The sequence below is a fragment of the Trachurus japonicus genome, chromosome 9, assembly GCF_045865225.1.
Source record: "Trachurus japonicus isolate A0001 chromosome 9, Traja_1.0".
In the NCBI taxonomy this organism is placed as follows: Eukaryota; Metazoa; Chordata; class Actinopteri; order Carangiformes; family Carangidae; genus Trachurus; species Trachurus japonicus.
The window spans coordinates 33,415,595-33,430,250 of NC_140915.1; the positions used below are offsets into that span (position 1 = coordinate 33,415,595).

At 40.8% G+C, this 14,656-nt stretch overlaps 1 protein-coding gene across 2 annotated transcripts; it reads right to left on the bottom strand.

Annotated features, from left to right (window-relative positions):
* Positions 1-53: 53 nt before the first annotated feature.
* On the bottom strand, positions 54-12,799 carry adamts13 (ADAM metallopeptidase with thrombospondin type 1 motif, 13). Of its 2 annotated transcripts, XM_085787538.1 has the most exons (28): positions 12,598-12,799; positions 12,230-12,296; positions 11,942-12,075; positions 11,235-11,318; positions 10,815-10,939; positions 10,541-10,687; positions 10,291-10,425; positions 9,406-9,556; positions 9,187-9,291; positions 8,924-9,078; positions 8,777-8,840; positions 8,272-8,398; positions 7,351-7,502; positions 7,102-7,222; positions 6,664-6,744; positions 6,399-6,580; positions 6,130-6,286; positions 5,557-5,686; positions 5,278-5,457; positions 4,893-5,091; positions 3,827-3,929; positions 3,614-3,743; positions 3,351-3,527; positions 3,066-3,270; positions 1,795-2,365; positions 1,513-1,692; positions 427-602; positions 54-316 (listed from the first exon to the last, which is right to left on the bottom strand). In XM_085787538.1, exons 1-28 carry the CDS (start codon positions 12,673-12,675, stop codon positions 161-163), a joined length of 4,272 nt encoding a protein of 1,423 aa, XP_085643664.1. In that variant the 5' UTR covers positions 12,676-12,799; the 3' UTR covers positions 54-160. The 2 variants fall into 2 exon arrangements, 1 of the variants encoding a protein (XP_085643664.1); XR_015036613.1 differs by lacking the exon at positions 54-316 and having other exon boundaries at positions 1,513-1,687; positions 1,789-2,365; positions 12,598-12,789.
* Between the last annotated feature and the right edge of the window lie 1,857 nt (positions 12,800-14,656).

The window sequence follows — 14,656 nt, forward strand, 5'->3', positions numbered from 1 at the left end:
TTATTATTTATTTCAGATCAAAATAATTAGTACAGAAGTACAAACATAACCATCTTTAAACTCATCAGAAATTAATTTAATGGCTGTTAAAAAAACATGGGGTGTTTTAAACAAACTTAAACATAAGAATGGAAACCTCTTGTGTAAACCACATTAAGTATCAAAGCCTCACAAAGGAATATTCAGCTCTGAAGCTTCCTTTGGTACGCAGGTAGTCTCCATGAAATTCAATCTCTGCCATATTTCCAGAGGAGTGCCACTGAAACAGCTGTTGTCCCTTAAATACATTGGTCTTTAACACATCCATGTCCCGGATCTGAAATAGAAACATAGGGTAAAATATTGCAGTAGTTATTATTCTTCCACATCTTTCCTCTGAAACACATAGCAGAATGAAGCAACACAAGTTAAAGAGCCTGCCCGCACCATAATATACGTCGACTGGGAGTTGGTGGCGTTGAATACTAATCCTATGTCTAGCGCTTGGATTCTGATTTTCACCGAGGGAGGGGCATTGATGAGCACTCGACAGGTGTGGTTAGTACTGGAGGTTGTTGGGTTCTCAAAGTGACCGCTGGGGGAAAACAGCTGAATGTCACAATCTGTTGGGTCAAAGACAGGATGTATTTAATATGTGGTGGCAAATAAAACACATGAATGCCTGTACAGTCAAATACAATCCAATGCAATGCGAATAAGGCCAAATGATTAATATTTTTAACAATACATACACAAACAATGATATATAGAATTTTTAGCATTTTTACTTAATTGCAGGGCTTTAGTATTGGGTTGCATTAGTTGAATCTTTTTGCTGCATTATCCTCCAACATGGGCTTTGTTTATGTAGAGGTACATCAATACATCGGTTTTCATTGTTTAAAAATCTTGGTAACACTTTACTTGATGCCTATGTCTATAACACATTATAACCATACTTATAATTAGTTATAATGCAGTTATAGCACTGTATAACTATAGTTATAAACACCCATGATCACAACGCTTTATAACAATAATCATAATACACTATAAAGAATTTTATCATGACTTATAAGGTCACATATTATAATACGTTATAATAACTCACTGACAATGCCTACATCGATAATGCATTATAGTTATAATGTGTTATAATTGGCTTATAGATGTGTATAACTATAATTATAAACAGTCATAAATTATCATAAGGATTTATAACAATAAGCATAACACATCATAGAGCATTATATAATGGCTTATAAGGTCAAGTATTATAATAGAGTTATAATTGCTCTATGATGTGTCATGCTTATTGTTATAAAGCCTAACGATCATTTATGAGTGTTTATAACTATAGTTTTACAGTGCTATAACTGCATTATAACTCATTATAAGTATGGTTATAATGCGTTATAGAGATAGGCGTCAAGTTAAGTGTTACCAAAATCTTAATGTAATATAAATATCTTTAGAGACAACATACTGAATACAGCCAAGCTATGAACACAATGATCATGCACATTGTCTTACTGTGATGATGGCTCCTCTTTGTGTTTCTCTGTGACTTGTAGGTGAAGACGATCCCATTCCCTGGAGTGAGCAGGTTTTGACGAACCAGCAGGATATTAGTTCTAGTGGTCACTTCACTACCTGCTGCCTGCGCACACTTCCTCACAAATGCCAGTCGGTCGTAAAATGCCACGTACTCCTCTGCAAGAACACATGCACAGAAATCGGCATTCATTTTTTATGGAATATCTGGGATAGTGTAAGTGTAAGTAACACTGTTGAGATATTAAAAAACACACACACTTTTTCTGCAATCCAAGGAGCTGGATTCCACTTTGATGTGAATGACCTCATCTAAGGGTCGACCTATGGACACTGTGCAGCGCCTGGGGACATCCTTCAAATCCACTGTGCCTGATTCGTCCAGAAGTAGCTGTCCACATGCACCTGGAAAAGAGCACACACTGTTACCATGATCCTGCATCTGCGTCCAGCTCTTACTGTGAACAGGTAAAGGAGTCAAAGTGTTGCCTTTAGGGGTTGAGGTGGTTGTAGTGGTCTGTGGGACTGTGATTGCCTCTGTTGGACTCGGAGGAGGATGTCCCATGTGGTGCAGTAGTGTTGTATCTGTGTGGCTCTCAGGAGGAGGCAGGAGAGGTCCCTCTGTGAGGTCAACCGTCATGATAGCTTGTGTCGCAGTGGCGGCGTCAGATGGTGTGGGCACCACATCTTCGCAGCTGCTGGTGGAACAGCCCTGGATGGTGATGGGTTTGGGCATGTGCATGCAAAGCAGAGGGCTGAGGGGCTCAGGCTTTGAGGGGCCCAAACAGGACACAGCCCTGGACTGGATCCCATATCCACAGGGGACTGAACACTAGATAGAAACAAAGCACAGATAGGTAAGCTCAAGTCTCAGTGTCAGCAACGTCATGCAATAGACATGAACATTACATGTGACTTTTTTTTCTCTTTCTTTCAAATGGACCTGAAGTCTAAAATAATAAAGTTTACTACTAATAAACAGTCACGTCCAAAGACAAACAGTAATAAACAGTATTCTGGTAAACAGTGGACAGGTGGGAAACTGAAGGGCCACACCAACAAGCATCAGCAATAAAACAATAACAAAATGATTAATGTTGATATGTTCTAAAACACAGGGATTGAATGATAGCAAAAAACGATATAAAACTATTTCTACCAGTAGAAATATTGTTTATTCTGCAAGTTTTGTTGTGCTATTCTTAACATTATATGGGTGTGTGACCAAAGATGATTTAATTGTTGATTAATCCGATTATAATTTTTCTGCTTGAGGAAATAATTTATCTTTCTGGAAACAAGATGACAAAATATACACAAAAAAAGAAAAAAGAAGCATCTTGTGTTTTGTTTTATGTGACCAATGGGCCAAAACGCAAAGGTATTCACTTAAGAATGATTTTAAAAGAGTCATTTTTAAAGGATTAACAGATTAACATCTAACTAATCTAATTTAACTAATCCAATTTAATCTAATCTGATCTAATGAAGACTAATCTAGTCTAGTCCTTTCTGTCTCCTGTGAAATGTACCTGGCTCCATGGCTTCACCTCCCACCTGAAGGTGCAGACTTGCACCAGGCAGGGCACTGTGGTGGCCGGTTTGACGGTTGCATGGCAGTTTTCCTCTGGTACCACACTCTCTTTGCCGTGGACAAATTGGACGCAAGACACAACCCTCTGAGAAACACCCAAGTCACAGGACACAGAGCAGGGTGATGTGCTGAACACCTTCCACCTGCACAAGTAAGAGTGGTGGTAAACTCTTCTCTTTGCCTTTGCAGAAATTGATTTCAGATGTGTTTGTGTGTGATTTACTTTGCTGGGCAGCTGTGAGTGTTACATGAAACCACTGCTGTGGGTTTGAGAGAGGCACTGCACTCGGAATCCTCCACAACCTCCTCCTCCCCCTCTGCTTCAGCAGCACAGTACAGCACCCTGTTGGCCACCCCTCCTCCACACGTTACACTGCAGACTCCTTGCTTAGAGCGCCACCTGGTTGTTAAAAATATTTTACAGCTGTTATTTGCTGGATAGTATAGCACATATAGCTACAGGCATACCAGACTGTGGGATCTCACATTGGAGGGCAGGGAGATGTGCTGCAGATCTCAGAGGTAGGAGAAGGTTTGGTGGAAGCATCACAGTGGAAGTCCGGCACCCCCAGTCTGGTCTGGTGGTCCACACAGGAAAACCACACCTGCAGGGTTCCTACATAAGCATCAGGCATTGGATGAGCGTATCTAATGAGGACCTGTTGTTTTCGAAGAGAAGGTGAATATTTTTTCACTCACCATTGCCACAGGTCTTTGAGCACTGGCTGATAACAGGACTCCACACATACACAGGATCTTGTCTAGAGCGTGGCATCAAACCAGATTTGACTAAGGGCTGGTCCTAGATGAGAAAAAATAATGTTAAGGCGTTTTTTTTTTTTTTTTTTTAAGGGGAGACACTACAGGTGAATAGGGTAAAAAATTTAACTAACACATATCACCTTGAAACTTCCCAATTTTATCACTTACATTAAGACAAATATCTTTTGTATTACAAGTTTTGTCAAATGTTATGTTTAAATATGTAAATGAGGCAATATCTGATGAAATATGCGCTATTTTGCATACATTTCCAGAACTGAAATCTGAACAATGGATAAAGCTACTTTCAAAATTCTTGTTTTATTTTGTTGACATATTAGAGTCAGAAGTTTTTACAGGGGGGATTTTGGAAATCTCTTTTTATCACTAAAATACTGTCACAAGCCCTAAAAAAAAATCAAATTTCACCCTGTTTTTAAGAATAAAATGTTGTATTAATCAGGCTGTGAATGATATATCAACAATTCCCTCTGTAAAAACCTTCAGAATATAGACAGTGATCAAACTGGAAGGTTTGGTGTCTGTAAGTGCTGCTGAAGTGGAGATTTATGTATGTATTTATGTAGTATGAGGAAAAACTCATTTTGAGAAAACGGCCTTTAAAGACTTGTACTGTAAAATTCCATAGATTGTTAATGTAAATCGTACTTTTATGATTGGTTGCGGAAACAATTTTCTGAGCCTACATCATTGTTCAGGAGAGAGAGAGCTTTACAATGATACCTGACATGACATGGGTCAGACAACAGACACAGCACAGTATGTGACAGTAGCTGTTAACTTTTGGTAAATTTAGGAGAAATCTACTGATGAAAGAGACAAAATGAAGTAAAATAACCACCTTAATGTGGATTTTCTACCATTTCTTTCAACTTTTCTGAAAGAATACATGTTAAGGAAAAAAAAAAGCGCAAAATCTCAAAATTGATCAGTGCATGAAAAAACAGTGTTTTTGCCTGTAGTATCTCGCCTTTGACTTTACCTCTCCATTAGATTCCCACCCTATGGGACAGACGTCAACCACGCAGGGTACAGAATCAGGTGGTTTGATTTGCTTCGAGCAAAAGCTTTGATCCACTTCAACATCCTGACCAGCTTCTGGGCGAACACATGACACAACACGTTTGGCTTCTCCTGGCCCGCACACTGCCGAGCATTCCCCCGGCTCTGCCACATGCCATCTGTCAACACACAAAGACAGTTTTCACGTAAAACCACCACTGATGGCGCAAATACTAATATGCTTTAAACTGAGGCGGTGGGATAACACCTAAAACATTCATATCCTGTGGTCTGATGACAGTATTTGATTCATGCACTTAATAAATACACATCATGAGCTGAACAGTACAGTGCAGACTTTATACCTGGCAGGGCAGTGTTGCAGGTTGCATTTTTCAGCAGTGCTGGGAGCTGTATCGGGTGGGCATTCAGAATCTGGAACCTTCACCTCCACAGCTCCTTGTTTCTGAACACATCTTACAGGACGCACCCTCTCTCCTCCGCCACAAGAGGCACTACAGGGCCCGAATGTCCCCGTATCCCACCTTCAAAACAGTCAATTATTCATATGCGCCCATATGTGCTGATCTGTAAATGTGTGCCAGTCAGAAAGGACTAATACAGAGATAAAGACTGAACCTAACCTGGGGGGGCAGGGTGAGAGCTGACAGGTTGTTTGGAGTGGCACAGGTGGTGGAGGTGTTTGACACTTGTGTTCTTCCAGGTGGTTGTTTGTATCTTCATCAGCACAGATGTACACATGCTTCTGCACACCTTTAAGAACACCTTTTAACTCAATTATCCATGATTTAATTTCAATATTTAAAAAATTGTTGCGTCTGTTGTGCTGTATGTGATGCTTCAGTAAATCAGGTCAGTGGACAGTTTGTGGCATTTTCCACCTGAAACCATCTGAGATAAGAACAATGATGAAATGAATTTGGCACATTCAACACTTCAGAATCCTTATAACAGAGAGACGCTTAGCATGAGATAAAAGCCTGCTCAAAAAGGTCATTATTGTTGCACACAACAGCTTCCTTGCTGGGAACTCATTTGTGAAAGCCGCTGGCTCCTAGAATAAGAAAACTCAGACTATAATGTGCAGCCAAGTCTGTGAACGTGTAAAGCATCAGCCACAGAAAGCTTCGTACAAAGATGGGTGTCCTTTTTTGTGCTTTTCAATATGAGTTGTGATTAACAGTTACAGTACATACCTGATCCACAGGTGACAGAGCAGGGTGTTGTAAAGACAATCCATTTGCCTTTAGGTGTGATGTCTGTCGAGTCACTGTTTCTGGTTGGCACATAGAACCGGTAACTAATGTTTGGATTTGTCTTCTCACCATATTCTTTTCCATATTTGCGATAGACCTGCAAAGAGAAAAACAGTGAGTGAGATCAGTGCATGCTGCATTTATATGTGTGAAACCATCTGCCATCTGTTAATATTCCAAAAGCTGTTTGTCAGATTGTCTCTCTTGACCTGTATGCTTATGTCCTGTCCCAGTGGTCCAGGCAGCAGCAGCTCCTCCGTCTCAGGCAAAAGGTCAGGGGTCAGGTGGAGGCGGTACTCTAGATGGTTATCATCCAGCGGGGAGGGGTGGGTCATACTCAGTGCCATAATGCCAGTTCCAGACACAATATAGCGATCCCCAGCCATTACAGCTGCAGACACAAATGCCAAAAATATAAGTTTCGGTTTTGTGTAGAGACATAAACATTTTGCTAAGTTACTGCATGGCACTAACCCATGTGAGTGAAGAGAGGTGCCCTGTTCACAATATGAACCTGTGTGGCATTCGCTGGCAGAGTAAGGAAGGTGGTGTACTCTGAAACAGAACGGTTTGGTGGACAATACAGGAATTATAAAGGCATTAGAGCTGCACTTTAACTGTCATTATTAATTTATTGCAATTGAGCATTAATGCAATATGATAAAATAGTAAAAAGTGCCTATAATACAGTATGTTCCTTAATCACAGCAACTTATTTGGTCTACCAAGCAGTCTAAACCTTAAAGGTGTCCAATTTACAGCCATATGAAACAACGAAAAGCAGCAAGGCATCACAGCAGGAATCAGAAAATGTGGTGCTTTTTCTTAGTTAATGATTAAAAGATGAATTGACTATCAAAATAGTTCAATTTCACTGAATTTGTTCAATAATTATGCACTGTGGCTTGTTACCTCGGGCCTGGCCACCAGTATAGGAGTCAGAGGTCAAAGTGCAGCTCGATCCATCTCCACCACACACTCCACACACATCTCTAACTTTCCCAGAGTGCAGCACACCATCACAGCCAAACAGCTGATCAGAGAGAAACAGTACAATTAAAAAGGTGTGTGAGAGACTGAGTGCGAAAAGAAAAAAAAAGTGTGAGGAAGTAAGACAGCATCTGCTCTCTAACATGTTTGGTCTTGCTGAGTCTTCTCTACCTGACATCTCCCTCTTAGACAAGCAGCAGTGGAGCCGAAGGCAGGCGAACCGTTGTCTGACTCACAGCGAGTCCCATCCACAAACTGGGAGCCACGACTCACTATGAAGCTTTCTCCGTCTGACTGGCACATGTATCTGCACTGCTCATCCCCTGGACAGTTGACAGAAAAAAAATATTGGCGATGCAGTATACAGCCATGCAGTATACAAATCATGCAGGATACAACCACCACACCAATAATCTGTTTATCAAATGGAGAGTATTAAAGTTTGCTGACTTAGTAAAAATTAAAACTGCACAGATAATATACAAAGCCAAGAAAAATTTACTCCCTAATAATATTCAAAAAATGTTCAAGGAAAGAGGGGAGATATGAGCTAAGAGGGAAACTTAACTTAAAACAACCAAGAATAAATACTACATTAAAAAGCATGTGTGTCTGTGGTGGAAGTAAAACTGTGGAATAGCTTAGAGGATCTCAAACAATGCTCAACATAACACAATTTAAAAATAGATTAAAACATAGTATGATAGAAAGCTATAAACAGGATTGATTAATTGGGTGTTGATTGCAACTGTAATGCTGTTAAATTATTTATTTATTTTATTTTTTGGCTTCATTTGTTAATTATTGGATACTTGTTTCTTTCTGAGGAGCTCTAATGGATTTAATGGAATATTGAATTAAAGGGTAGGCATTTATAAGTTAGATAGCTTCAGCCTACACCTTTTCGATCTATTTATGAACTAGTTGAACAAATGATGGTATTATGGAAGGTTGACCGACTGTGATTGATGCTCAACTGTAAACAATTTTGTGTAGAAGATCGAATAAACTACTACTACTACTACTACTACAACAGTCTCTTTACTCATTTTACAAAAAGGGAAAATTAAAAAAAGTTTTCTTGAGGCCCACCTTTTGCAAAGCCTACAGCGGGGATCCATGTGTAGAAGGAGGCAGTGTTCGGCAGCAGGTAGAGGGGCTGGAGGTTTGTCTGTGAACACTGCTCAGCCATGAAATCAAGCTGCGTGCGCTCACATGGCTATTGCAACAACAACAACAACAACAAAAAGGAATTTTTAACTTTTCCAGTCTGATGACAGCGTTTGTAACCAGCACCCAAAAGCACAACTGAGGCATTCATAGTACTATTCTCTTCATCTAAAATTGATTGGAAAGACAGCTCACTTTGCCCCAAGCTCATAGTCTCACTTTTAAAGGACTTCTCTGCCTCCAATTATCTGAGTCATGCCATCAATACTTGTATTTCTGGGGGCCTCTTGTGGGAGTGCATGCTGCGAATCACTAACACAAAAAATCATTAAAACGAGGGACAGTTCTTGGTACAGTCATGCACTAAGTAAACAGTATTGACTTACTGTATGGCGGCCCAATGTTAACATAACCAGTCTGAACTTACTTGCTGGTGACAAAGTTCAGCACCAATATCTGGACCTTGACACTCATTCCCTCCGAAAGCAGGTCTGAGAATGAGCCAAAACAGATATTTTATTTTGAGGATGTTGAGCACCATTATTCACTTGATCGCTTGCATTTCATTTGTTACCTTGGGTTGTTGCATTGTCGTGTGCGGTGTGTCACTCCCCCACCACAGGTCCTTGAACAGGGGGAGAGCTCAGACCAGCTGGACCAGGAGCCGTCCACCACCACCACAGAGGAGCTGAGCTCGTATGGGGACACACAACGCCCCTTCAGACACCACTGCAAGAGAGGATTTTACCTCATAACAAATATGCTTGTGCTTTCCGTATGTAAATAATGACACTTGGGGGGGGGGGGGGGTACAAAATGACTCACTCAGACCAGTACCTGATTTGGTGCACACTCTGTCCCGTCCAGCAGCGGAACCAGGAGCCGTTTGCAGGAGCTGTCGTCATCAGGGTTAATTTGACAGGACAGAACACGACAAACTGGCTGATTAGAAAGAAAAACCAATGTTATAAACAAGGCCAGAAATGTGATATTAATGTATATTTGTTAAGTTAAATGCCACCTGGTGGTGCCAGGCTGCTATTACAGTAGACTTACCAGGTCTGGATTACTGAAGGAGCAGGCTTTTGCAGTGGGACCAAAAGCTATACGACACTGATCAGCGACCCCATAGTACAGACCGGGCTTCCAGTCTTGTAGAGAGCCTTCCAGTGCAGGCAGGTCATTCACACATTCAGCCTTTCCTTCACTGGAAACACCAAAGCATGTTACATCTCATTCCCAAACCTCACACAGTACATCACACCAAAAGACTTAATCTGCTTTTCTATGTTTAAAGGGACATTGTTTAACTTCTGTTATCTATTCACGAAAATTGATTATTTCGTTCAAAAGTATGTTTTTCATTAATCAGTAATCACCCCCATCAACAAACTGAAGTGTTCCGGTAAGCTCTGAATTTGCCGTTCATATCATTCATATATACATGGAGCGGGCAAGCTCGAGGAGGAATGGAGCGTTACACTGATGCTGCATTCACGTACAGTCGGGCAGACAGCCGTCGGTAACAAACCAGATGTCATTTTAGTCACAGAAGTCCAGAGAAATGACAACATATTGTCACATGCATTGTTTTGCCTCGTGCTGACGGACCACTTGTTTACATAGAGGCTTGTTTATGCCGTTACGTGCAGCAGCTGTCGTCCGTCTGCCGTCTGCCCAATTTCAGGTGAATGCAGCATGAAAAATATGATTGAGTTGCTAGTGATATACAACCACAACGCTAGATGGGAGTAAGTCCTACACAATGCACCTTTAAATTGCTTTAAAGAATTTCAATATGAAGAACAAATCCATCCACCAACCCACGGAGAAAACTTTTTGATATAACTCATAGATGAATTGCCCCTTTCAACAGTGCCAGATCTGCATGATGAATGAGAGGCATTTTCATGCACAGCTGCTCTGCACAGGTTGGCCCACCTGAAGAATGTGAGCAGCTGCTGTCTGCTGCAGGGGGACCAGGTCAGATCAACACTGTTGTAGCCTCCATCAGAGGCCATCATGAACCCACTCCTGCTGCAGGTGTTTCCTACTCCATCATGGTTGATTCCAAAACTGAAGGACAGGAAAGGAAATATACAATCACAGTTGGAGTTTTATATGTGAACTTTAAAACACATGTGGGTGCAATGTCACTTCCTTGAGTGTGTTTTTTTTTTTTTTTTTTTACCTGTGGCCAATTTCATGAGCGATTGTGATCCCCAGGTCAAAGCCTGTGTCCTCTGTGATGACACAGCTCCAGTCACTGGAACAAGCCCCGCCCAGCTGTGCTACTCCCCTGACCTGCTTGTTCCCATCAGGCAACACCAGGTCATACCTGTTTGTGATGGAGGATGTAATTATAGAAATGTGGTTTGTTCATCCATGTATCAGACATCTATTTATAATATAGCTAGTTACATAGCAACAGACAGCTAGCAACAGCAACAGCAATAGCAACATACCTTGTAACATACAACAGAAGATCAGCATGTAGTGGGTCTGTGTCGTTGGGGGGATTTATCCTCCTGCCCCAGTCACACACACTTCTAAGTGATGAGGTGATGTTGGTAGACATTTGTATCTCTGGCTGGAGGAAGGATGATAGTAACAAGAAAGGACAAAGACTTCTAAGAAAACCAAAGAATATGTAATAGTTTTCTCTCCCTCTATTTTGGATTCATCTCCTGTCCGAAACATTTATACTTTCTCTAGAATAACTTTATATAGCACAGGAGCAGCAATGTAACCTTCTTCAACTGGTGCACACACTCACAGTCTTGCTGGATAACAGAATTGGCTGAATACCAAACATTTCATGTACAGCTATTGAGCTTTAGGATTATAGAACTAACATACCACAGGTAAAACAAAGAGCCCTTTACCTCTGGCTCCGATAGGATGATGGTGCGGACCAGATGCACACGCATGTTGGCCCCCAGAGTCATGTCTCTCAGCAGCTCTGAGGCCTAGGTGGAAATTGATATATACTATAAGTCAGTTTAACATATTCCAGGATGCTCAGAGTCTAATGGGACTAGTGTTGCAGTTCACTCTTTAGACTTGGTTACTTTCCAACATAACATTTGAATTCATTCAAGCACAACTTTATAGATTTATATTTTTATATTTAAAATGAATCATGTCAAGCTCAACTGTATAGATTTATATTTTTATATTTAAAGTGAATCATGTCAATCGCAACTGTATAGATATATATTTTTATATTTCAATGAATCATGTTAATTCCAGCTATATAGATTATATATAGAATCATGTCTAACCCTGTAACTATGTAAATGTACCTTTCCTGTTATCTAATGGTCCTCTGTCTTTTTGGACTTTTTATGTTAATTTGTTGTATTGTTTTGGGGACTATGGATGTAATTTAGCACATGTGCTAAATCCGGTGTATTTACTGTGGGTACTCTAGCACTCACTGTCCATTAATATGCATTGTCCCGACCAAATAAACAAATAAAGTAAAGTAAAGTAAAGTATTTTTCATTATTGCCTTCTCTTATACGAGCTCACAACATCACAGTCTGCTTGGGAAACTGTGATTTTACTCAGTGTTTGTGATCACACTTACAATTCTGAGGTTGGTGAGGATGTATCTTTCTGTATCCTGCTTGTGAACCTGCTGCACATCAGGTCCCACCACCACCAGCAGTTCAAGGTGAGTGATATCGGGCATCAGGGCTGATCGACGCTGCCTCCCACTCTCTGTGAACAAAAAGAAGATACAGTCAAAACATCGGTGAGTTACTAAAGGTGCTTATATGTACAGGTATTGTTTTTTTCAATGTATATATCTGCTAACCTTGTAACATGCATAATATAATATCTGTGTCATACTGTATGCCATAGGAACACATACCGGATGCATCAGGAGAAGAATCAGGAGAGGAAACTAAGTCTCTATGACTGGAGAAGGCAGGAGATAGCTTTTGGAGGAAATAAAGAGCAACACAGATTTGAGTTCCTTTAGAAACAGATGCTTTGTGACTAAATTTAGATCTCTGGCCCAAAATACTGGATGAAAATACAAAGATACTATGAGGTTTTTGTTTTTTAGTGGCACAACGTGTAAATCCAGTAAAACATGGTTACGGCTCTCCACAGGTCATGGGATTTCACAGGATGATAAACAGCTTAAAGTTGAAGAGTTCAATGTACTTTGCAGAAGTCCCGAGCAGTGGAATCACTAACCGCTGTGCTCCTGTTCACCCGCGGCTTTCCACCTACCTCGTCCAATGGAGATCTCATTAGAGCGGTGAAGCCAGGCCGCGGTAACAGCAGACAGAGCAGAGTCATAAAAAACATGTTTCCCCTCTTCCTGTGCGTCTACCTGCTCTGCTTTAGTACTAGGACGATGCGTGATCCTCCTACTCAGGCAGGACGGAGCCCAGCCAACAGGGTATGAGTAACATGTGTTTATGTAAAGAGTAGGGACAAAGTTGATGACTGACACACGTCATTTGCTTTTTTTTTTAACTGTGGGAGCAAGGGAAGAGCTTTCATTGGCTGGCTTTTTTTTCTTCTTCTCTTTTTTTGTATGCTATGACTAATTTGTGTCATTGCCTGCCTTTCGTCACCGAGCAATAAAGACTTCTTTAATGATGAGAGAGAATCAGTGTTGGCAGCTGCATGCTTTATTTAGCAACCAAAATCTCCCCTGTTGGGATTGTACCCATATTTCTATTTAGGCCTTTCTCAGCTGCAATCACTGCTGAATTAATCCTAATTATCATAAAATAATGGTAAGCGTTGTTGCTTGATGAGGCCAATAGAGGGCAGTCACAACCCTGGAAGAAAAAAGAGGGAGCAGAGGCACACATACACACACATTCCTCCACAAATGTGTAACAAAATAACATCCTCTGTGTCTGTGACAGATGTAAAACATTATCTAACGCTAAAACACAGGAGATTCACAGTGGAAACAACGCAACGACAACAACAACAAAAGCAAAGCTCAAGTGGACAAGCTTCTTCCCGTGGATCCTTGCTAAAACTATTGTTCTTTACTACTTTAAACTGGGCCAGATAATTTTCGGTCTAAGCTTCAGTGTCTAATAGGGATTCCTTTTATATAATTTGATAGCTCGGGAGTAATTTTAAATATGTCCTCATGCTGATGGTACAAATACAGTAAAACTAGGGCAACCAGTTTTTTTCTTGCTTTGATAATGACACAAATGTCCAGCTATAACAAGAATGTATTCCACCCTTCAGATAAACTCTGAAATACAGAAACTAAACTGCAGAAAGCCTTTAACTCCCCTCCTCCCTCCCTTTCCTTCCTGAGGGGGTATAGTTTATCTCCATAAAGCAAGGATTCAAACCCATCTGCCATTAGTCTGCCAGATATCTGCCCGTTGTCAGTCTGAATTAACAGCTGGGTGTCACAGGCATTACACCAGCGTTGCTACTCGGTATTGCTGCTACTAAAACCTCAATGCCCTGCTGGATTTACCAAGCACAACAGACTGTGATAAGTGTCGTTGGATCCTCATGCCCATGTCTGTGCAGAAGATGGTAGGGATTGTATATTTATGATGTCCTAAATTATATATATCTAGCCATATGGGATGCGCAAGTGGGCAACAACAGATGATGCCTCAGGAAAATGTTGGTTGGTTGCAGTAAGTGAAGAGGGAGGAAGTTTTTCGAGGAACCAAGCTAAATACAGAAAACCCATAATCTCTGGTATCCTGTTAACTTCATACAGTGACAGTTTTGCTCCCCGGTGTCTTCAAACTTTATTGTCAAAATATATCATGAGTATCACTGGGTGAGAACCTTTCAAATGGTATGTTAACTTCTTACATCCCTTTGCACAGACATGTATTTACTGTAATGAGATTTTGTGTTGTGATCCCAACCTCTTAGCATTTCATTTTGAGATGCATTTATGTAGAGTGGCTCTGGCTGGTACATAAAAGGTTTCCCGTTCATCTGCTTTTCATTCCATCCATCTGTCGCGCTGTTGTAAAAGATTAATGTGTGCAAAAACTATAAATGTTCACCTGACTGTTTATGGCGGCTCATCACCTAAACCGTAATGTGTGTATACTGCACAGAGGATAAGTATCAGTGCTACACTTTTACTGTTTGACAGGAAATGATTAGGGATGTTAATCTCTGGAGCAGACATGGGAACCTTGCTCAGAAAGCACATGCTTGACAGACTGGGCGATAAAATAATTGAAACTCTTCGCTTGACCGTGACTTCATTTTATCGTGCAACCTATCAATTGCTATTATAACCAGAGGGCCTTGGTTAAATCTAGCACACCTTTGA